At 39.9% G+C, this 24171-nt stretch overlaps 3 protein-coding genes across 6 annotated transcripts; 2 read left to right on the plus strand and 1 right to left on the minus strand.

Moving 5' to 3' along the window:
• Positions 1 to 261: 261 nt before the first annotated feature.
• On the plus strand, positions 262 to 4870 carry LOC108012850 (uncharacterized). The gene is made up of 2 exons (XM_017078316.4): positions 262 to 411; positions 3939 to 4870. The coding sequence occupies exon 2, from the start codon at positions 4339 to 4341 to the stop codon at positions 4600 to 4602; it is 264 nt and encodes an 87-aa protein (XP_016933805.2). The 5' UTR covers positions 262 to 411; positions 3939 to 4338; the 3' UTR covers positions 4603 to 4870.
• A 3101-nt stretch (positions 4871 to 7971) lies between these two features.
• On the plus strand, positions 7972 to 19049 carry LOC108012851 (proteoglycan 4). Of its 3 annotated transcripts, XR_005014141.3 has the most exons (10): positions 7973 to 8156; positions 8622 to 8758; positions 14181 to 14253; positions 14416 to 14600; positions 14665 to 14759; positions 15418 to 15532; positions 15820 to 15953; positions 16168 to 17467; positions 18084 to 18292; positions 18361 to 19049. XR_005014141.3 is itself a non-coding variant. In XM_036814667.3 (9 exons), exons 3-8 carry the CDS (start codon positions 14214 to 14216, stop codon positions 18269 to 18271), a joined length of 2673 nt encoding a protein of 890 aa, XP_036670562.2. In that variant the 5' UTR covers positions 7972 to 8156; positions 8622 to 8758; positions 14181 to 14213; the 3' UTR covers positions 18272 to 18292; positions 18361 to 19049. The 3 variants fall into 3 exon arrangements, 2 of the variants coding, with proteins under 2 accessions (XP_036670562.2, XP_065720633.2); XM_036814667.3 differs by having other exon boundaries at positions 7972 to 8156; positions 16168 to 18292; XM_065864561.2 differs by lacking the exon at positions 8622 to 8758 and having other exon boundaries at positions 8130 to 8156; positions 16168 to 18292.
• mus301 (mutagen-sensitive 301) lies at positions 18841 to 24117 on the minus strand. 2 transcript variants are annotated; one of them, XM_017078312.3, is made up of 7 exons: positions 23279 to 24116; positions 22762 to 23214; positions 22501 to 22706; positions 21829 to 22431; positions 19424 to 20302; positions 19224 to 19358; positions 18841 to 19165 (listed from the first exon to the last, which is right to left on the minus strand). In XM_017078312.3, the coding sequence occupies exons 1-7, from the start codon at positions 24075 to 24077 to the stop codon at positions 19082 to 19084; spliced, it is 3159 nt and encodes a 1052-aa protein (XP_016933801.2). In that variant the 5' UTR covers positions 24078 to 24116; the 3' UTR covers positions 18841 to 19081. The 2 variants fall into 2 exon arrangements, with proteins under 2 accessions (XP_016933801.2, XP_065720632.2); XM_065864560.2 differs by lacking the exons at positions 18841 to 19165; positions 19224 to 19358; positions 19424 to 20302 and adding an exon at positions 20999 to 21755 and having other exon boundaries at positions 23279 to 24117.
• Positions 24118 to 24171: the final 54 nt, after the last annotated feature.

A 24171-nucleotide genomic window follows, 5' to 3' on the forward strand; every position in this document is an offset into this window, starting at 1 on the left:
ACAAAAAGTTTAGCTTTCGGCTGTAAAGTTGCCAAAATACAGAAATAGGAATACTAAGATAAATTAATGATAACGTTAACAGTATGGGAATAATATGTTTATTTATAGAGGAAAAATAAAATATATTTTAAAATGTATATCTTAAATATAAATAAGCTTTAGAGCTTTAGACTGATCTTCAGATACATACATACGATACGATCTGACTTAATAGTTGTCTCTTTCGCACATTAAATCTTTTTAAAGCTTAACTTGACAGCAATCAGCTGTGAACCATATGGTATAGCTTTCGATCCGACTGAGAAAAGCCTTGGCAATTGTCAAAAATATTTTTATGTGCTGCGTGTTTGTTTTTTATTTTGTTTATTGTTTCGATAAGACGATAAAATGGAGCCATTGATAAATAATGCGGTGAGTATGGTAGACCCCTAATGATCTTATGATAAAAGCCTTAAAAGTAGGTATCCAATTACGAAGATTGTACCAACACTACCAACTTTTGGGAAATGTACACAAATGCGGCCCAAATGGTGGGTGAATGTTCACTGTGACGTTTAAATGGGAAGAGGAAGCAGACAATGGTTAGCAGACATAATAAGTTAGCTAATCGCCCTTCACTGGATTAGTATCTCCACCAAGGGTTTTGGGGAAAACGTAGGAGGTAGCATAATAATAATGGATGGTGTATTTACATTTCTTTAGATTGAATGGGGTTGTGGAGTTAAAAAGTAAATGTATAGCTTTAAAAACCCGTTGCAGGGGCTTTTGGCTTACAGTCTAAATAAATAATATAATATTAAATATAAAAATATTAGTCACTGAACTTCCCCTTTAAATGAAACCTAAATATTCTGTAAATTATTTTTTTTACTAAACAAATATCACGATTTTCTAGTCTTCAAATGATCAAATAAAATCTAATTCAGAAGATTTTTTTATAACAGTATCTTATAAAAGCATTTTGAATGGTGTTGAAAACTTGAACAATGCAAAGCGTATGCAAACACCTCCTGTAATCTATGTGTGCCGATCATAATCGTTACCCAGTTCCACCAATCCACACCCCAGACCACCCAACCGAATTTAAATGAGGAGGAAAAAGAGTTGGATTCGAAGAAGTAGTTCAAGTTTTCAAGTTTTGTAAGCCACAACGAGAGATTGAGACTTCATTTCCGCGTACAGAAAGGCGAAATAATCACGGGTAATTATATATATGCTATATATGTATACTACACCTACGCAATGCCAGTCGTTCGTGCATAAGAAATAGGCCTCCTCCTCCAACTGATGCGGAAATGTCGCGTCTTTAGACAAATTCAAAACCAAAACCAAAAACCTAATTAAAAGTCAATTTCAATTTCAGTCATTAACCGAAAGCGGCACAAAGTGTGACACAGTTTGGCTTGGCTCTATTAACCCGCCCTCCCCGTTAACCCACGAGTGCCCCCCAGCTGCTGGGAATTATAAATCACAAAATGTTACTTTTCTTGACCATTCACCCACATTCGTTTTTCCCCACATTTCGGTTCACGTTTTTTAATGGGTTAGACGCTAGACGCCAACAAACCCAAAAAAAAGGCAACGCCGAACTGGTAACTGGAGTCAAGTTAACACCATTTGCATTATGCAAGAAGCTTAAACAATATTTTTTGCCTCTTCGCTAGTGTTGTTTCTTTGTTACGGTTTGTTGGAAGTGTCCACTAATTAATATGCAACTAAATAATTTACAATGTGACGCGAATTTCATGCAAATGGATGAACAGAGGGCAGAGGGCGGAATAAAACAAGAAATTATTTCATTAACCCGGCTTTATGATGTTGAAATTGTCTTCAATAAGTTTCGCAAATTAATTTCATTTACCCAACGTGATGCTGACTTTTGGTTGGTAGGAAGTTTAAATGCTCTAAAAACTTTACAGAATATATATTTATTTTGGAATCGATAAAGAATTCTATATAAAAGTCATATTAATGCTTACAAAACAAGTTAAAACAAATTCCACTAATGGCAAAAGGGGTTTTCAGGATATATTTAGGGTTCAAAAAATAATACCTTAACTTATAGAATACATTTTTAAAAGCCAGATTACCCTTTAAACATCGTCTAAACAAGCATAGATCTAGAAATAAATCCACTTTTTTTAACAGGTTTTTCAACTTAGTTAAATTGTTTAATTAAAAATAGTTTAGTATATCTCTAACACTTTTTAATACAACTTCTCTAAGAGAAGAGTACAAAATTGGCAAATGTCAGAAGGTCTTTCAAGGTGTCTGCGTCTGGTCTCGAAAAACCGGTAGATCCACGCACCAACACACCACTCGAAACTCATATCATCTCATCTCCATGGGATGTGGAGAGGAGTCTTCTGCGAAATCTTCTTGACCATTTTGGACGACCTGTCGTTGCGCATCTTAGCCAAGTCTTCTCTCTGGGGACTCTGAAGATTCTAGGCGACACTTCAACTTCAGCATTTGCCATTTTTGCATCCTAGAAACGACAGGAAGAGTCGCAATCGAAACTGAAGTCCCCACAAACGAAGGCTATCCACTTTGTATGCCACAATTGCAACTGGTTTCTTTTTCTTTGCCTCTGCCCAGTGCAGTTTCGGTTGTTTTTGTCTTCTGTCTTATAAATAAGTTGCGTCTTTTTCGCATGCGTTTTGAAATTAATGCAAAACATTTCGATGCGGCTTGTTTTCCCAGTGCTCCGGCAGCGAGACGTCTTTCGAACAGGTCTCCAAGCTGAAGTTGATTTGTGTGCTTAGTATAATTGCTGCGATTATCGAGTTGCTGAAGAGGAGACCGCTCCTCCACTCCCCTCGATTCGAAGATCTCGTCTTGGGTAAGGTTAAGTTGGTTTGCGTTAAGCGATTGTCAAGTGTATTCAAATCCAAAAGATGCAATCTCCGGTTTTGACTTGGGTCTGTCTCAAATTGTCGATCTGCCCGCTGACGAATGGGAAGTGGCAGAGGCGTAGCCTCAGAAAAAAAGGGGTACAAACATTTTTGATTACTTAAATAACAACAATGATTGTGACAGATAGAGTGGTAGCCATTTATAGCTGATCTTTAATATTGGATTGACTGTCATTTTAAAGTTTATAAGCAGGGTCAATTATAGTTCAAGTGGGAGTAGTAATTGACTGATCCTTAAGCCATTTACAAACTTTTTAAATTTATAAACAATTTCTGAAGTAGTATTAAAGCGTTCATTACCAGGGCCATTGGTAAGGTGAAGTGATTTGATTTTATCCAAATAAGTCTGTTTTCTGTTTATATAAGGTCAACGCTTTAGCAAAGATGTTTGATAAATTTATTTTTAGACACATCAAATTGTTTTTTAATGACTTCACAGTGGAAATTACCTAAATTATGATGATTATGTTAATGGGCCTATTCCAGTTGGTTAGTTTGAAAATGAAAAGTTTGTTTATCTAAAAATTATAAATTAATTACTAAGTGGAAAATTGACAAACCTTTTCCATTAATTACCAAATGAAAAATGATTATTTGGTTAAAATACAAATTACATTTTTATTTAAACCATTTTTCAAACTTTTTTTATTATAAAACTTTATAGTTTCCATTCTTTCTCTCACGCTTTATAAATAATATTTTATTACAACATCTCTGCGTAAATCTCAAGGCTTAACCCGAGAAATTCGATCTGGTTTCCGAGCCAATCCATTTATCAGTTTGCATTTAAATATTCAATCTAGCCAAAAAAACATTTTCCATGCTAATTAAGTAATCCGACCTGCCCCAAGCATGAAATCTCCAAACGATTGATGGTTAAGACGGGTCTACCATTCCAGTCACACCTGGAGCTCCATTTCTTGGACCACTTTTTCGCAATCCAATTTGTTTACCCTTTCGCTCGGCATTGTGTGTATATCAAATTAATTCCCAATCAAATTAAAACGAAATTTGTATTTACAGGGAGCCATTTTCGGGGTCTGAGATAAACGGAGAAAGAAAGGCCGGCCATCAAAAAAATAATACCCAAGATGCTCCTAACAAATTAACATAATTAAGGCGCCTGCCCAATGGCTGAACATTAGGAGAGAGATATATCGAAAAATACACGCACTTTTGTGCCGCGATCATCAACGCGATCAAATGCAAATGAGGCGACATCAGTCAAGCGGCCGAAAGCGAAATGTGCATCATCAACACGAAATCTTTGGGCTGGCAATTGCATAATACGTAGAGCTAACCAAACACGACCCCATTTCCGAAATCGCAAAACCCCGATTGTAGATACACGGCCGATGAACACAACGAAGATAGATCCAAAGTTTTGCATTAAGTATACGCTACGTGGACCGCTACCACCATAATGGATCTAATGGAGCTGCTGCATCAGCTGTTTCTCCACATATTCGACATTTTTAAGATCTACATCAAGTTCGCCTTGATTACGTTGGTCATTTACTTCTTGGCCGAGTGGTATATCCTCAGATATGGGGCAGAATTGGAGGCCGAACTGGATGCCCATCTGGTGGATGGTGCCGAACTGAGAGAGGAATCCCCGGAGCGACCCGAATCGAACAGCACTCTGAGCAAGGTGTTCCGATTCGTGGTGAACTTTTTCATCCTATAACAACCGACTCGACTCGACTCGACTCGATTGAACCCACTTGTCAAGGTCAATCGCTCGGCTGAATCGGTTTTGCTTTTTCGCGGAATTGCAATTCGATTCAGCCAGCCACATCTCAAGGCTCCTGTTAAGAGAATGTAAAAATCGAACCAGTTGCATTTAACAACAGAAAAATACAAAACAACATAAAAAATCCAAAGCAAAAGCTGCAAAAGTAAACACAATCTTTATATGTAATAAACAATAACAATAAGGAGCTGTAAAAAAACAAGTTGAACCGCTTTTTTTTTTAGGAAGGTACTAAAAGGTATCAAAATCGTGCATTACATTTGGTTCTGTTGGGTAAGCAAATAAGAATGACTCAAAATCTTTGCTTTGGGGTGGGGCTTTCATGTATTTGGGTTAATTTCTGGGCAATTTGCAAACAAAACCACAAGAAGTTGCCATAAAAATACTGGCAAATTGCAGACATTGCACTTAAGGAAGTGCTATATATACTGAAATGTTAATGGCTTTTTTATGGAGATCTTGGAGGTTTATTATTGAAGAACATTCATCACAGATAAGTTGCTCCTTGAAACTAAATAACAATTCAGAGGTTATTTTTCCGTAATGATGGTGTATTCATTTTTATAAATGACTCTTAATTCAGGATTCCATTCCAAACAGAATTTATATTTCTGGATTTTTATGGCTTGCTTAATTGTAATTTGCAAGCCAGACAAGTTTCTGGTAATGCTAAAGTTCAATAACATATTTATAAAAATTTTAAGACTTGAAATTGTTCGCTAATACATGGCATTACAATCTCAATAAAATATTTGTGCACACATTTTTCAAATATACTCGTATTATTTCCTTCACTTACTTCCAATACTTATCACGGACCACCCCTTTTGAACAAGTGTAATTTTTACAAAATTCACTTTTTATCAGAGCTATCTAAAATACCTGGCAATAGTCGACTATGGATCTATTGATCGGTGGATGGTTGTTGCTGGTTTGTCGACCAGTTAAGTAGTAGTTACAACACGTTGTGCCGACTGTTGATATTGTTATTGTTGTTGGCGGTGAGTGCTACCTGCAACAAATGTGGAATACCGGTTCAACAAACCGTTCGACCCACACAGCCAAATACATATAAAGAGCCGGGCGACACGGTGCTCCCATTCTCACACAGATATAGGGACATGGACACAGATACAAAGTTTTGAACGTAACTAGATGTGAGATGTGAGCCACAAGGCACAAGGCACACGCCGCTGGCGATAAAGCACTCGACAATTCCGCATGCTACAGATACAGATACTCTAAGCTCGGCTCCACTCCGATTTGAATACCCAGGCCAGGCAGCCCAAGTTGGGCTCAGCTGGCCTGAGTTGGGTTTAGTTTTTAAATTCAACTTTCACATGCGGAACGAGCGCAGATGCAGTGCAGCATTATTGCTATTAGTGCGGCTGCTACTGCCACTGCACTGAGAAAAATGTAATCTATCTTCTTTGTGTTTACAAAGTTTTATAACTGTTTAAAGGGGGATGTAGCTTAATACTTGTTAAAACACCTTAAAAATGGACTATATACACATTATTAATTTTATTTCAGCATACAAAACTATGTCTGACCTACTTTATCAAAATAAAATTGTGACAGTAAAGGTAAATTTAATTAAATACAATATTTAAATAATCTTTATCTTATAATCGACGTGAGTAAATCTAAGTATCATTAACTTAATAATGTGGTACTTATATTATCATATCATAATATCATCTTAATATTTTTTCCTCTGTGTAAGTAAATATATTTTAAATTTACAATGCAAGGTTAAAGATTTGTCTACTTCTAGAAACATTTTAAATATCCAAGTAAGTAAAAGATAATTTTTTTCAGTGCACTCTAAGCCAAAGCTGCAGTACTTAGTGACGTAATATAGGTGGACAAAGGCGGGCGATGCGGGGATATGTGAAGCCTAGTGGATTTATACCATAAGCCGCAGTGAACGGGTCTTGATTGATTCCATTATGAAGAGAGCCGCGAAATGCTTTGCATTATTTTGCATTCGAAACCAATTTCGATCAGTGGTTTTCGGTCAATGAAAATCCAGCCCGAAGTGCAGTCTTGACCAACTACCGCGGCCAGCATTTAATTGCCAAACGAAGCGAGGCACTCAAACGATCGGACCACGCGGCGTATGCGCAATAATTCATGAGGCGTTTAAATAATTTCTGTTTACTTGCCACTGTGAGACCGAGGGCCTCTGCGTTTGTGACTAATGCCTTGGCAGATGGCTTTTGGGCCCAGCGCGATTCATTAATTGAACTGTAACCGTAATTTGGCCGTATTATTGTTACCATTATGTCATCGCGGTCACCAGGTAGTTGAGCCAAAGAAAGAAGGAAAGCAAAGCATTTAAGGCACTAAAAATAAACAATGCACACGGGCATATTAGTTGGCAAATCGATAATGGATCACGATCAATTTATTAAGTAATCTATTGTAGGGTAAAGACGGGCGTAATTATCTGTGCGATATAAAAAGTAACGATTTTTAATCGGAAGTGTAGCATTGTAAAAGGAAATGTAGCTTTGTTATGATAGATGGTAATCATTTTATTGCAAAACTTACTGGTTTAAAGACAGCTTAATATGAAATCATAACATTAACATTGGACATTTAAAAATATAGTAAAAGTTGTTACGGCTTTTATAATTATATATACAAATTATATTAAAAATTAAAGTATAGCTGAAATAAATAATGTTCTGTAGTGCAGGGGCTAATTACTTTCTGACTTTACATCAGTTATTATGCAAAAATAGATCAAAATGCTGGTTTTTTTTCACACATACTCAAAAACACGATAAGGTTTTGCAAATTACATTATAAAACTCGTAACGCTTTTGCAATTTAAATATAGCCCGCCTTCTCCGCCAACTGCTCCAATAAACCCATATTAATTTCTGGTACATTTTTTCAATATTTTGCAAGAAATTGAGAAAAAAAAGGTCTGAAAAAATCTTAATCAATAAACCTGTTAAGCACGATTATCAGCCCGTCGCCAAGTGAGCAGCACGCTCAAAAAGCAGAGCAAAGTCAGCCGAGCAAAAGCAAAAGCAAAGGCAAAGCAAAGTCGCCAGGGAAATACAATTTCAAAGACACACCGATTGCAGAATGTTGACAGAGGAAAATGGATAAAGTCAGAGGCGAGAAAAGCTCGGCTTATAGAGAGAGAGCCAGCTGTACGGCTCTCCGAATCTGCAGCTCTCCGAATCTTCAGCTCTCCGAATCTTCAGCTCTCCGGATTTCTTCGGGCTCTCCAACATTCGGTGACAACGTGCTGCGCATGCGCAAAGTCGGCATCGAAGCGGCAATAAACCCGTTTTCTGAGGCGCAGACGGACCAAAATTAGCGAGCGATGGAGCTTTCGACGGAAAAGCAAACGCAAAGCCAGCCGAATTCCCATTTTTATGCCAACTCCGAGTTGGCCAATACGATCTGCAATTTCAGTCTGCAAGCGGTCAGCCAGGTGAACGGCAGCCAGCACAGCTGGTCTCTAAGTAAGTGGGCGTGACCGATCGGGTGCATATATATATATATAAATATCTTCGTGTATATACATATGAACGGGTGTCTCTGTGCGTGAGAGAGTTGGAAAAATTATATAAAAAAGTGTTCGAAACAAATGGAAAATTTTGATTAAAACCTAGCTAAGAGAATAGCTAAAAAGTGTTCATAAATAGTGCGAATTCCCTCGGAAATCCTTTATACAAATCATTTGAAAATAATTGCAATTAATCAAAGATAACCGCAAAAGCAGTTACAAAATCAGCCAAACAACAATAAAAATTTCCACAAGTGCACTAACACAAACACAGGCCCACAAAGAAAACTGCAGCATTAACACAAGTGCAAAAATAAAAAAGAAAAACATTAATGATTTTTGCCTTTGTGTGATTTTGCGTGCCTTTGCGTTTGTGTGAGTGCCAACTTTTATGGTGCTAAATTTTTATTGTTCATTTAAGAAACGTATAAAATTAAAACAAAATCAGCTGAAAACATTTGGAAAAATCAAAACAACTTGAGCAGATAAAACCAGGGCGAAAAACAATAAACCCTTTCGTGGATTATACAAAACAAATTTCGATCGACCGAAAAAAAGGTAAGTTTGAAAATTTGCATTTGCTTGTTAGAGGGCTCTGTGGAGCTTATCTACAAGTCGAACACCTCAAGTGGGCTCAACACCTATTTATACACCCTTCCTAGTACACAGAAAAAAATTGTTATAGCTTAAAATGATATTTTCAATTTTTTTACCTTAACTAATCTTAAAAGTTTTAAAATCAATCGTTTTTGGAACAAGTTTAATAATAGGAATATTAGAAATGACGTTGATAAGAATGAAATGGTTGTAATTTCATATTTTAATACATTTTCAATGGCTTAAATTAGTAATGGAATTATAGTTCTTTGGAAGTATTGTTACTTTATATTTAGTGGATATACCACTTTAATTATCTAAAATACCACTCATTGCTTATTTACCTACAAAAGAGGTTGTTTTTATAATGTTTTAAAAATTTTAAGCGTGTGCAATGTTTAAAAACAATCGATTTTGAGATTGGGGGTTTCAATTTTTTAAATGTGTGTTAAATCTTTATTAAAATTTGAATATTTTTTTTAGATTTAAAAAATTTGGGAAGAGGTTATTTATATATAGTTTTTAAAGTTCTTCACATGAGCTATGTTTTAATGAAACCAGGTTTAGAGATAGTTTGTTTTTTAATTTTCCTAGGCCCTTTTTAAATGTTTTCTTTAACAGTAAGCAAATTTTTTTGACCGCACTGATATTATTTTTCGGTGCGCTAAAGTCCACCATCTCTCATGGCCAAAAAGGCGTTTTGCCAACACAAAAGTACCGAAATGATCTCAGGCGTTGCTAATTATTTCGCTGCGCCTTGTACATTGTTAGACATCCCCCGCCCCCACCGCCCCTTTTGGCCGCAAGACAACCCCCTTTTCCGCCCCCCCTGACTTTTGCAGTTACAGTTTTTATTGGTGTTTGTGTGAAGAGTTGTTCAAATGGTTTGCGCATCTTCAGCGCACAACACCAACACCATGGAAACAACGAATATGGCCAACAAAACTGAGCCAAGATTTACTTTCATCATCATCAACAGCAAAAGCACAGCAGCCACAAATGAAATTTTGAAATTTTACTTTCATCCATTTATTTGGCGCTTTTCACTCTCCATTTCTACGTTATTTTCTACCACTTGCCTGCAGTTTTCCACAATTAAAAAACTTAACAATACTTTTTTGCTTAATTGTCCCAGAGCAGAGTAGAAGTTAAGTAATATTTGTGTTTTTTTTTGTGCGTCTGGGAACTGAACTCTTTGCGAGTTCAGGTCAGAGTCAAAAAGTTGGCCAACCGGAATGGGCGATAAAACCTATTTGCTAAAGAGCTTTAGTAAATGTAAAAAAACATAACGAAGCTAAAAAATAAAACAAACACAAATTGATTTTGATTTGTATGTGCTGAAAAAGGAAACCGTGTTTTCACCAACTGCCAACGACTGCTTGAAGATGCTGTGTAATGCAAAAAGCCAAAGAAAAGCCGAGAAAAGCTCCTAATGGGGTCCATGTTCATCGCAGATTTAGGTTAGAGATATGCGATTCATACACCTGAAGTTTCTTTAAAAACTATGGTAAATATTACCAAAAAACTTGGAGTATTAATGCAAATAAGTCATTTTAATACCCAGAAACTAAAAAAATAAAAATAAATCACAATTAAGTTAAGATTAGGTTTCTTATAAGACCCATGTGACATTTCTTAGAATCCCAAACCCAATGAAAATGTAATAAAAGTATATCTTAACAAATGAGTTGCTTTTATTAATAATTTAGTCAGTAAATAAGTTCAGTAAACGATTTCTAGTTAAATAAATACAAATGTATTAATAAGATACAGATACTTTTATAAAATGGATCGACAAATCTTAAATTCTTAAAAAGATATATACAAGATCTTTCTTAGAAGTCTATGAAATTTTTATCAAGGCTTCTTAGGAAAACAACAAACATTTTAACAAAAGCCTTTTGTTTCCGTTAGTCATAGTTGAAACCAATTATCAACACACAATTAACACAAGTTATGCTCCGTTGAATCCTATTAACTCTTTAAGAACTGGCTTCCCCTTCCTGCGAACTAGTAACCTACGCCACTCCATTAATAATTCATAAAAAACTAAACGCCGATTAAAGACAAATAGCAACTATAAAACCCAGTGGGCCGTAAAATGCCTCACACATTTTCGAAATTTCCGAAAATGATTTGGTGCCATTGTGTACCATGAGAAACGGCCGTCTTTTAAAGTCTGCACTGCACCAATAAACCACGAAAAAAAGGCGACCTTGAAAGTGCCCAAAGCCGAGCTCTCATAACATCCTATAAAGATGCTAATTTCTTATGACAACGAGCAACTTGTACTGGCCAGCTGGCGACTGGCTAAGAGAGATGATGGCAGACTGAAAAAAAGCGACCATAAGAAACTTGTCACCGACTTCTGTTTCTATCGGGCAACCGGATTGGGACAACCTGGGGTTATAAATTTCGATCACAAAAAAACCCGTTGCTGACGTCGAAGAAATTTATATGCAAAATACACATGAATAAAGATGTAAACGAAAACGAGAGTTTGTCCCCAGACGATCTTGCCTTTTAGCCATGATGCATCTAACAACAAGGCAATAAAATTAAATACAAAACAAAAAAACTTATAAAACTTTAATTAAATTGCTCATTGTGTCTGTGTGGGAGGCGAAACCTTCGGGGCTTTTGATTCTAGGCACCTTTTATTGTTAAAAAAAAACCCATTCAAAGTCAGAGAATCTCTGAGCAGATGGAAAAATTAGCAAAGTTTCAAGGAAAAGCCACCGACGATTTTTGCCATTATAATGAATATTTCATGCAAATGTTCTATTAAAAATCAAATAAATTTGTATGCCTTTGGACAAATTAAAAATGAATTTCCTAAACCAGATCTAGATTTTTTTTATTGTTTCCGTTTCATCTTGTTTTGGTTTTTTGCTGCAGTCGAACGTGTCTAAAGATTCATCAATTAGGTACAAAACACAGGCAGGGGCAAAAATAACAACTCACCGGTATTTGTCATCGTGCTTAGCCTTGAATTTGAACTTGGCCAAGACAATAAGACCTGCTAGGCATCGACTTTTCGAGACATCATTTATTGTCTCTTGACACTCCGATTTTGATTTCTCCGTGGGCTGTAAAAGATTATACGGCCGGAATTAATAAGTTAATATTTCATTTGCAAACAATGTGCTGCACTAAATTCGAAATTATGTAGGCACTAAAAAGAAGATCCATAAATTAACTTTGTTTAGCACAGGGCAATTTATCACCCATATTCGAAGACACCCGATGGCCGAGCTGGCCTTAACTTTTAGCCAAGACATGGAAATTGGGCAAAATGTACATGAATGGGAAAAACTAAAGAGAAGTTGATGAATGGAAGGTCGCGGTAATACTTAGTGTGTGGGCATTACATTATTTTGGCCAGCTTAAGAATTTTGCACAGGTTTGATTTAGGTTCTTAAGCGAGGCCTTCTACACAAACAAACTAAAATAGTACGGTGTTGTATCTTTTCTCGATTAAACCTTACCTTAAAAAATTAGGATTGTTACAATATTTTTTTCCCTAAGACTCGAATCGAACTAGAATTCCAAGCCAAAATCTACAATAAAACAAAGATCTAAACGCCCACAATAATTTCTGAAAGCAAAAAAAATGTTTTCAATTGTTTTGTGCCATTTTCAAGAACCCTTTGGCATTTCGACCGAGGCATTCGTTGCCATAAAAGTTGTTATCTCTGTCAAAACAGAAACCATTATCATATTTAGTGAGATATTTATCTCCGCACTCGGCCCACACAGACGGGCAAAATGTCAAAAAGTGCAAACCAGCCGAGAGACACAAGCAGACTGGCAAACAGTCAATAAGCCAGGCCGAAAGACATCAAATCCAATCAAATCTCCACTTTAAATGCGCGACACACTTTTTGTATTGGTTAGACAACAGATCACCAAAAAACAGGGTGTGATCGGCAAAATCTTTGAACTCAGGGCACTGAAATTGAGCAGAAAAATTGTGCCGTGCATAAACAGAAAGGCGGAGGAGGAGCCTCCTCGACAATCCGCAATGCCCATCAAGTATACGCCCCGTGTGCGAAAAGACCAAGGAGACTTGGCCCAAACAATGCGCAATAAAAATACTATTTTTGGGAGAAACAAATTGCATTTAACTTTGGCTATCGACTGCCAAATTACAATGCTCCAATGATCTTTTCCGAGCCAAAGCCGTTTGCATTTAGTTTCTCGGCGAAAAAACGCATTGGAAATGAAAGTCTTTTTTTCTCGCTTGCTTTTCAATTTGTTATAGTTATGCATTGTGTTTATTATGTGGTCGAAGTAGTTATTCATTTGTATATTTACTTGTCAGTGCGGTGGCCACCACCCTTTCAATTTCGCCCAGCCATTCGCTCCTATTCGCACTTACGTAAGTCGAACCCACCGAAGTGACATTGAAGGCTGCCAAACCTAATTATGCAATTACCCGACACCCGAGACGGAAATCGGAAAGTGAAGCTAGCTGATCGAAGTGAGCATAATAATGTTTACGCGAAATTTGCAGTGATTGCATTAGTTAATTGGCCCATTTGTGAAGGAAAAGAGGAACGATTAGATGGTGAATCAAGTGGTATTCAAAAAACATTCATTTGAACAGTGATTTTGCTATAAGTTATTATGAGGTGTAATAATACTAAAGAATTTGACAATGCTTTTATAGGTACAACAATTTCTAATAAAAAATGTTATTTTATTAATTAAGGTCTAACTCCTTATAATTAATTGAAATTTAAACTAACATTTGTATACTTCAGTTTTCTTATTCTAGTGATTTTGGTAGAACTCTTCACTGTTTTATTTTTTAGGAACTCCTAGTAAAACAGATTAAAATTATAAAAAGATTTCATTATAATACTAAATCTAATAAATTATAAATTTAATATATATCTTCTGGTATTGACAGGAAACAGCTTTCAGAAAACACATTCCATCCGTTCAATTTAAAAGTTCTCTCCCAAAGAAATTTCACTACTTTTCCTTTACCATAAGTCTAGGAAAACAAAATCGAAAAGCTAACCAAATACAAAAGTTCAGCCAAGAACACTTTCTACAACCAATTTTGGATAGAATGCATTTCTGCATGAAGAAGTTCCCCTCTAATGAGCCCCCTTTTTTTCGACTCTTCCCGACTTGAATGACAAGCACACAAAGTAACGTTAATCATGGGACGTGTTTTGAATATTAGATAATAAGAAATCCAGAACTCTTCGAAACCATCAAAGAGTAAGAATGCCGGAGAAGTTTCTTTTATTTCTTTTTCATTTCTGAAGCGTTCAACGACTTCAATAGAACATAAATCTTCCGCAAAGGTGTAGGAGGTGTGTCCAAAACTGATAAATTTACATAATATTTTGTATATTTTTCATTTCAGTTATCAAACAACCAGAGAACTGAAGGCTTCAAGATGAGAAAAGCCAAAGGCTGGCTGTTAATGACAGCAACAGGTAAGTTCGAATTGAAGGACACTGCTCAACCAAACCCAAAAAAGCACTTAAATTCGATTATCGAACCGGACCATGACATAACACCAATCCTTGCCATATTATGTAATATTTGCCAGCTGTGAAATTTTAATTAATTTAAACTTCGCTTCTCTTTTGATTTAGTGCTGCTGTTGAGCCTGTTGGCCTCCACAGATGCCGCCCTGCCCTTTAAGAAGGTGTCCATTGCCAAGACTCCCGCCTCCACGAGCAGCACCACCAGCACCACGACGGAAGCGGGGGCCGTCGAGGAGGAGGAAGTGGAGGAGGAGCAGCCAGTGCCCAGCGGCGATGGTGGCGACAGTGGCAAGGTAAGATGATGAGATTAATGGAGGTTTCCTAGTAATGCAAACTCGTATGTAATCTCATTTTCAGTCGGACAACGTCACGCTGTCAAAGAACTCCAAGCTGACGGGTATCCCACAAATCGATTATATCTGGGATCCCAATCTGCCCAGGGAACTGAGAGGGTAAGTTAAGATATTTTAATACTTAAAGGGAAATACGCGTAGGAAGCACCAGCAGCAATCCCTAGAAGTTGAGTTTCAAAGAGAATTTGATCAATAGGATGTTATCTATATATATTTTAGTCAATTATTTGCAATAACGTCAACTCACCTCTGTTAACAAATAACAACAAGCCTATATGCCAAACAATAAAGTTCTCAGAATTTTAAAAAGTAATGAACAAGAATTTGCAAATAAAAGTATTACGCGTTAAAAACGAGTAGAACAAGATTGATTCTCAGAAGGCAAAATAATTACATATATTTGTTTTAATGGTTATTTTAAGGCCCTTCAATGTGTACAGGTAAAGATCGATAAAGGGTGGTAAGTGTTTTATGGTTTTACCTAACCAGTAAGTTTTTCTAGCCACCAAGTTAATGACACCTTTTTGACCCTCAATAATAATAAACGGCTTGTTGTTGGCCTACCTAAACATATTACACAAACATCTTACGTGTCTTAAGATGGTTAAATCAGTAATTTAATATTTTTTGAAAGTGTGGGTATATGTATAACCCTTAAGAAAGTTTGAAAGCTTTTAGAATTTAGTCATTCTATCACTGTACAACAAATGGTCCTATCCCAAACTTACATACATTTAATTTTGATCATCTTGCACAGCTACAACCTGTCGACCTATCCCTTCCTGTCCACCGTGCCGCCCATGGATGAGATCCACTTCAAGTGCGAGGGGCTGCACGACGGCTTCTATGCCTCCATCGAGTACAAATGTCAGGTGAGCAAGCCGGCATGACCTTGTCTGGCCAAAAGCGACGTAACATAATTGGACATCAAACCTGGTCAAACCAAACACAGCCCAACCCAACCCAGTCCCTTTGTACCTTACCTGTCCAGCAATTTCTCTTTTTTGTTTAACTGGCGACGTGACGCCAAAAACTAAAACTTGTTTGCGCCTCGATCTTGACCCCAAAACCGGGCAAAAAGAAGCGCTAAACGAGGGCTAACAGAGAGGATTAGTTATGGCCAAACAAATGTGATTAACCAGCTTTGGTCTCGTTGCAGATCTACCACCACTGTGTCTATGGCATAAGACACGACTTTCTGTGCGCCAACTTCACGGCTTTCGATCAGCGCACCTTCATCTGCCACTTTGCATCCGATGTGGACTGCGAGGGATCCCAGAAATACTGGAACAGGTGAGAATCCCCTAAGAAATATGTTGAATGTATTAATAAGTTAAGATATCTTAATTATTTGATATAATATCAGTACCTTAATTTGGTATAACATTAATGCATGGAACTGAATACAAAAAGCATATCTCTTTAACCTCTCCATTAATTTATTTAAACACTCCTAATAATATTAAAAAATATATAAATTATATTAAATTGCCATCTCTTTCCCTAGGAACGATGAGCTCTATATGGCCACCACAACCACGTCCACGAGTACCACAACAACGCCCGCGCCACCCACTCAACCCTCGGCCCCTCGTCGTCGTCCTCAAAGACCACAACGTCCGCTGAGGCGTCCCTACAACCGCAGACCCATCGACGACTACTACTACGAAGATCAGGATCAGTACGAGGACGATTACTATGAGGAGCGTCCCGTGCGAAGGCCCAAGCCCAGACCACGTCAGAGGAAGCCCCAGGTGGAGCTGGACTACGATGATGAGTACGAGGAGAAGCGAGCGGAGGCCAAGAAACCCATCAGGCGGAATAGGAATCGTTACCGTGATGAGGAGGAGACTCAGGATGAGGACTACGACGAGAGGCCGAGTAAGAGGCCAAGAGGTAAACCCACAGCAGGACCAGTGGGTCGAAAGGTATCTCCCAGGAAGCCAGGACGCGTAGAGGAACGTCGCAGCTTCAACGAAGACCGTCCACTGGGAAGGAGACGGGTGGAAAAGGACAGGACAACACCATCATCCGCTTTGGACGACCTGGATGAGTATGAAAAACCTTATGGTGGTGCGGATCAGGAAGAGGCCGCCGAGGAGCAAACACCTCAGAAGGTGAAGACAACACCAAAGCCACTCACGGAATTCATCACACCCAAGGCAGCAGCCGCTTCGGTTTATGCTCGTCCCCGGGCTCCACCGAGGATAGCTCGACCCGTCCCCATCAATGAGAAGAAAAAGTTCTCCTATCCGGTGCAAAAGATCACGGCCACCACGCAGCCACCATCAAACAGTGCCCAGGAGGAGGAGGACTACCCTGAAGAGCAGGTGGAGGAGGAATACGAACAGCCTCCGGCCAGGAACACTCCTCGGAGACGTACACCAGCACCTCGCGTGGAGCAGAAGCCCACGAGAACCACGTTGAGGAAACCGGTGACGGACAAGAAGCCTGCCGATGAGGAGTACTACGAGCCGGCGGAGCAGGAACCGTTGAGAAAGCGCAAGCGTCCTCTGGCTCCCAGATCCCGTGCACCGGCAGCAGATGTGGATTTCGAGGATGAGGACTACGAGGAGAGTCCGGCGCCCGTTTCCACAACAGCTCCATTGAGAAACCAGAGACTGAGGTCCAAGACAACCACCACCCGGAAGCCAACAGTGCCGCCACGTCCGCGCAAGCCAATCGTGGAGGAGGAAGAGGAGCTGGAGCATCCAGTGGAGCAGGTCGAGGAGGAGGCACCAGCCCCCAGGACGAGAGCCAATTTATTGAGCGGGCGAAACTCAGGCGTCTCGCAGCGTCCTTCATCGGTACGTGTGGTCAAGCGACCTTTCCTGCCCTCTAGGGGCGGCAGTCCATATCTGCCCCGAGGCCTTCAGCCAGTGGGTGTGGCCTTAAAACCACTGCCCACCACCGATAGCACCCCAATCGACATGGGCTCGACCATTTCGGGAGTGCGTCTGCTCGAGCATGGAGCTCCACTGTTGAGGGGAAGTCCTGATAGCGAGGAAGAAGACGAGGAGGAGGCTCCTCCATCGCCCACTCCACCCAGGACGACGCTTCCGCCTCGCAGTGCTCTGCCCACCACGCCTAAGCGTGTGGAGCCGCAGCGTCCCAAGCTAAATCTCGACGAGCTCTACGAGAACGATTACGATGTGACCCTGAACGACGCTCTCGATCCCACGCTAAAACCGCTCTCGCCCCAGCACATTCCACATTCGCATCAGCTTCCATATCAGCAGCAGCAGCAGCAGCCGCAATTGCAGCGCCAATATGCCAGCTCCTATAATCCATTTGCCTATCAGCCAGCGTATCAATCACCAACATCCGCTTCAGCATCCGCCCCTGCATCAGCATCCGCATCAGCATCCGCATCGCAGTCGCAACCAGCGAACTATCATAGTGATTCCTATTTCTCGTCGACAGATATACGCCGGCGGGCTGTTGTCCCGGCGCAAGCCGCGCGTCCACATCGACTCGAATACGCTGCTGCCGGAAGAGCAGCCGGCGGATCGTCCAGCGGAGGAGCCGTCGCCGGGTCGGGAGTGAGCCGGAGCTACCAGCAGGCGGGCGGACGGGTTGCCCAGCATTTCTACGACGACTTTGCCTACTGAAAAAGGTTCGCTTGTAATAAGGTGAGTTTTAGTTTTCATTACATATGTAATTTAAGATCTTAAATGACTTGGTTTTCTTAATCTTTCAGTTTCTTCAGCTGTAAATAAGTTTCCCCCAACACGAGGAGAGTTCCCATTTTGGTGCACGGCTCCAACTTCTTAAACAAATCTGTCTCTACCTTAGACGTTTAGCCGCAAAAACCTACTTGTAATTCAAAAAGGTTTGGGACATATTAAGCAATAGCCACTAAAAAACAACATAAGCGATATTAACTTTTTAAACTTATGTTTTAGTTGAATACCTTAGAGTTGCAGTAATATTTTAAACCCAATATCTGAGCGCTCTTTAGCTTGAATTTTATCAATTAACGTTCAATCGCTTATGCTATTTTTGCTCTATGAGCTCTATATGTCCTGAACACCCTACTTATATATACGTTGTATAATACTCAAATGTCGTGATAGTAGCAGCTTGCGAATTTGTCTGCTAGCTCGTATCTAGTAGTTTATAAAACTTACTTCCTCCTACTCGTTTATCTCCGCCAAATCAGAAATCAAAACATAAAACATCCAGCCGAACAGCAGAATCGATGTCCTTAATGTACATTTAGAGCGAGCGAATACTTAATGTGTTAATTTAAAATTGCAATTTGCATACAAATTGTCTGTAATATTTAAGCTTTGTCGGAGATCGTGTTCGTTGTAGACAGCCAAGATCCAAGACTTAAGTCGGAGTGCATAACAATCAAAACAAAAAGTGAAATAAATATAAAACCTACTTAGCTACTTTTTTACTTGGAGAGGCGCACACTAATCTTTTTCAGATGTTTGCAGACAGTTCTTAAGGTTCTCCGTTTCCTCCTCCAGATGGTCAAGTTTTTTCATTAAAATGATCTAAAATAGGTTCGATATTAGCAAGGCACAGAATATTTTGGATAAACATTGTTTTTACCTTAGCTGCCGAGACTATTTCCTTGGCCACTCGGAGGGGCATGTGCTCTAAGGATTGTACTAAAAGCTGGGGTCTTACTTTGGCTATATCCTCGATGGTTTGAAAACCCGCTGCGTACAGTTGCTTGGCACGATTCTAAATGAGAAATTAAATTTCCATTAATTAGATTCCAGTCCTTAAATAACCAACTAATCCCTCACAATCTTAACGGCTGGCAGTTCCATCAGCGGCTCCAGCTCAAAGGTTCCACATCGATCCATTTTGTGTAGGATACGCTCAAACAACGGCTTATAGCACCAGAACTCTTCCAGCTCCTCGCAGAGGCGTACAATGGCACTGGAGGCGGCTATGGATTGGCTAATGAGGTGCTGCAGAGTTCCCCGCTCCACATTGTACTTGGTGGCCACAGAGGGAAGCGGCATGAGATTCAGTATGTCCGCCAGGATGAGCACCTTGTAGAGGCGATTCAGCTGCAGAGACAAGGGACCCTGGACCGACTGCGTCTTAAATAGCCTAGCTGCATGGGCCTCCGTGAAGCCAAGTTGCTTGAACAAGGCCTGCGAGTCCGGCGGCAGCGAGGTGTAGACTCCAAAGAGAACGCTGGCGTCAGCCGGAAACAGTTCATCACCCCTTTCATTCGAATTGAAGCACACAACCAGGTACAGCAAGTGCAAGTAGTTGGTCAGGATGAGCTGCTGCTGGGCCTGCTTCAGTTCCTTGTGAATGGCATTCGCCCGCTTGTAGTCGATGCCCGCTTTGAAGGCAGCTCTTCCAATGTTGGTCAACTTGAACGGCGTGGACTGGCCAATAAGTAGACGTCGCTCGCCAGCCGGTCGATTGGTTTGGTTCACCTCCTGCGTGGTTATAATCTCCGAAGAATTTATCTTTGACTTCGCCGGCGGTTCGGTCAGCTGCAGCACTTTATTTTTAAACATCTCACGTAGAATCCGGAGCACTATCTCCTCCACGGCCACCTCCAGGGAGCTGGCCTGCACGGCGAGAAGGGTGCTGTTCACCAGCCGGTACAAATCTCGACGACATTCTGCTAGGTTCAATCCAACCACGCTGAGGATGAGTGACTGAAATAAGAATTGAATTTTTCATTTGCATCGATTTCTTTTCGCTGCCCTTTCGCAGTTCAACTTTTCAACTTAATTGTCGGTCATACAAATTTTGCTTATTTAGCACACTATGTTAAAAAAGAACCAGGCGATTAAATTTCCCATCTTTTCGCAGCAAAATGCAAATAAGCTGACAAATAATTATCAGTCTTTCACAACTAGCCAAATTATATTATAATAAAGAATCGGAAGCACAGCATTTCAATTAAATTTAAAAACTTTATTTTCAGCCTAGGAGTCCCAGTCCTCGATGAAATTTCAAGCAACTATACCGTTTTCGTCCTCAACAAATCCCACAGATCTGATGACGATGCCAATAAGCTATTTCGCAATTAAAATATTTCCACTTCATTAATGTCAACAACGATATTATTTTATTCCTTCATCAGCAATTTCAGAATAAATAAAAAAAATAAATATAAAATCATCATTTTTTTGCTGCTAACGAAAAATGAAGAATCAGCAGACATCTGATCCAAATCCCGAAAAATACTATTCAGCAATATTGCAAACAAATTTTTCAATTGATGTACACCCCTCCAATAAAAAAAATAGTTTCTTCTGCTTTTATTTAGCAGACTCAGCTTAAAACCAGGCGTTGCGGGTGCTTCTCATATTACAAGTGCCCAATTCGCAAAAAACTACACCAATGACTTTCGATTTCAGAAATTTTATTAAAATAATGTGAACAGATTTGATTTTAAATATAAAGTCGTGTCCTTTTATAACACTTATTTTGTTAAGGTAGCAAATTGCTAGTAGCAATCCTTTAATGGTAAGTTTAAATATAATTTATATACATATGTATATATGTGGATGATTTTGTTTTAGAAATCGACCATCATAGAGTATAATTTTAAAACAGAGTCAAAAAATGAGTTTTTAAACGTTTTTGAACATTTTTCAAAGTAGGAGGTATAACTAGTTAGTTACGATGTGGTCACTTTGGTCGGCTACCTATATAAGGCCTACGTTTCTCGGGTTCCGAATCAGTCGGTAGACACAGTTAACCAGACAAGTCAAATCTTTACGGATAACAATAACTTTTTTAAGCAGAAAAAAAAAACCAATAACGGGAAAAAAAACCATTCGCACTTTTTTAAAGAAAACAACGATTTTACTATTAACTCAAAAAAATTTCATTTTTTTTAAAAAAAAACCATTCGCTCTTTTTTAAAGAAAACAACCATTTTTACTATAAACTCAAAAAAATTGCATTTTTATCAGTTGAACATCAGAAGAAATCAGACCTTATAAGTAAGTAGATTCGGTTTTGTGTGTGTTTGCAGTGTAAAAAACCCTTAAAAACCTCGGGAACTATAAAACCGTATAACCTGATAAATATAACATTTCAGAATCTCTCGCGTTTTCCGACAGTGTGTCGGTTCGTCGGTCGATCCGTTCGTGGTGTCTACGTATCGCACAAGTCAATAAATTTTGTAACGCGTTTTCCTCATTAAAAAAATATCCTTGCTAAAACTTACTTGCAATCCAACGGCCTCCTGCTGATCCATTGAACTCAGAGCCTTATCCATGGGTGAGAAAAGCATTTGGCCCACCTGCAAATTGTCTTTGCTCTGTGCTATTAGAATACTCTCGCCAGCTTCACCTAATCCGGCGCGACCAGCTCGTCCCACCATTTGCTTGTACTTGCACAAAGTCATAAATTCCTGACCCACGTAGGGAGCTCGTATTATTACACGCTTGGCTGGAAGATTCACGCCCGCAGCCAAAGTGGAGGTACAGCAGATAACCGTGATTACTCCAAAACGATAGGCAGTCTCAATGTACTTCCTTTCGTCCGTAGTCAGTCCCGAATGATGATAGGCTATGCCATAGGGCAGAGTTTTCGCCAAGACCGGGCTGAGTATGCCGCACATCTTGTCCAGAGCATCCATCAAGTCCACCTTCTCGCTACGTCGGTGCTCGAAAAACTTTTGCTTTGGGACAATACGACTGAGAAGTAGCGCCACGTTCTCACAGTTTTTGCGACTGGGACAGAAAACCAGGCAGCAGTGCTCCGGAGCACATTCGCTGATCAAACCGGCCAAGTGGTCAGGATCTGCACGTTTGACAGCTTCGCTGTACTGCAAAATTTAAAGCAGAATATATTGAACTTTTAGTTCCAATAGCAAGTGAAACTGAGTATTCCTTACATTGTAATCAACACTTCGACTAGGAACAAAGATCTCGTCCAGCGTTTGACCTGCCGAATTGATTTCCAGCAAATCCCGGCCACATTTAATGTACTCCTTGAGTTCAACGGGTCGAAAGCCTCTTGTGTAGACATCTGCATTAAGAAATGAGGATATTTCGCTAAGATTTCCTATCGTGGCACTCATGCCCACAATTTGAATATTGGCTGAAACCCCAAATCTTATTGTTCATTCAAAAATGTATCACAAAACAATATTTACCATTCAAAAACATCACCTTGGTGAGGAATGCCTCCAAGGTGGCTCCTCTGCCCTTTTCGCCAATTAAATGCAGTTCATCCACCACCACGAGACCAATCTCATGGGGTCGCTGCACATCAATTAAGCTGTCCATCAGAACAGCTCCCTTTTCAATGGAGGCAATGAACAGACTGCGCCTCTTCCGACACGGTTGAGGCGGGCACTTGCCCTTGCCGGCCGTATACTCCTCCACAATGAAGTCCAGATCGATTGCAAATGGAGACATGGCGCTGACCTTCTCCTGAACAATCGACACATATGGCAGAATAAACAACACGTTGCGTTCGCGACAAAGTAGTTCGCGCAGCATAAGAATTTCGGCCACAAGGGTTTTACCACCGCTCGTGGGGAGGGCATAGATAAGATTTTTTCGCTTCCTAATAGCAGGTAGATTCAGGCACTCGTCCTGCCATTCTAGAGGATATTATAAAATTAGGTAAAAACATGTGCGGTGTTGGTTTTGGGTTAATAACCATACCGTAAAGACTTTTAATGCCCTTGTGCTCTAGTATCATCTTCTTTACCTTATCCGGCAGGCCATAGAATTCACCCTTGCTGGGAAAGTTTTCCTCAACTTGATTATCCTTCTCGAAGTCCGCAAAAGCCTGCGTCTCCCAATTTTCGGGATCAAGAATGGATTGGTTCTTTAGCTCTTCGCAAGTCACATATTGTGTGCCCTGCACTATGCCCTCTATCACAGATTTGGAAATAAACGACATGGACTCGTCTTTAACGGAGGGCAGTATCTTCTCCGGTGTCCTGGGCACTTTAAAGGTCACCGCGTCCAAGAAGAGCTGGGTGTTTTGAATCATGGGTTCACTGAAGTCATCTGCGCCACAGAATATGTCTTCCATTTCGCCAATGCTTAGGTCGTTCAGGTTGATTTTCTTGAACACCTCGTCGGCGTTGTCATCATCAGCTAAATCAATTTTATGGCCATCAGTTGGAGCACTGGTTTCGCTGGGTTTGTAGGATCTCTCTAGGGAGGCCTTCTGGGTGTCTGAGAAGGATGTGTCGACAAACAGTCCCAGTCCCTCATCCGATCCACTTTTCTGCAACTTGTTGCTGCCCGTCTCCGCCGCCTGTGTCCCGAAGAGCTCCTCCTTGCGTCCATCCAGCAAATCCTCCAGATTCGCGTTGGAGAAGAAGCTGTCGTTGTCGTCGCCCTCCGGCCAAAAGAGGTTTTCGCTGCACTGGCGCTTGGCATTGCTTCCGCCGGGTGCTTCGTCGGTCAAATTCAGACTTCTCTTATTGCACGAAATTCGCTTATTCGCCATTTGGCGCTCGATTGTATGACCGTCCACAGTGTGACCGAATATTGGTCGAAAAAACAGACCACAGCAAGCCCACAGTGGAGCAACCTGCTAAGTG

The sequence above is a fragment of the Drosophila suzukii genome, chromosome 3 (genome assembly GCF_043229965.1).
Source record: "Drosophila suzukii chromosome 3, CBGP_Dsuzu_IsoJpt1.0, whole genome shotgun sequence".
NCBI classification, from domain to species: domain Eukaryota; kingdom Metazoa; phylum Arthropoda; class Insecta; order Diptera; family Drosophilidae; genus Drosophila; species Drosophila suzukii.

Excerpts from the sequence above, each read along its gene's own strand:
- LOC108012850 (XM_017078316.4), top strand. The coding sequence starts at position 4,339 with ATGGATCTAATGGAGCTGCTGCATCAGCTGTTTCTCCACATATTCGAC.
- LOC108012851 (XM_036814667.3), top strand. The coding sequence starts at position 14,214 with ATGAGAAAAGCCAAAGGCTGGCTGTTAATGACAGCAACAG. Across the intron at positions 14,254-14,415 it reads GCTGTTAATGACAGCAACAG|TGCTGCTGTTGAGCCTGTTG; the intron begins GTAAGTTCGAAT and ends CTTTTGATTTAG. Across the intron at positions 14,601-14,664 it reads ATGGTGGCGACAGTGGCAAG|TCGGACAACGTCACGCTGTC; the intron begins GTAAGATGATGA and ends TCTCATTTTCAG.
- mus301 (XM_017078312.3), bottom strand. The coding sequence starts at position 24,077 with ATGGCGAATAAGCGAATTTCGTGCAATAAGAGAAGTCTGAATTTGACC. Across the intron at positions 23,215-23,278 it reads GGGCATTAAAAGTCTTTACG|AATGGCAGGACGAGTGCCTG; the intron begins GTATGGTTATTA and ends AATATCCTCTAG. Across the intron at positions 22,432-22,500 it reads GTCGAAGTGTTGATTACAAT|TACAGCGAAGCTGTCAAACG; the intron begins GTAAGGAATACT and ends TAAATTTTGCAG.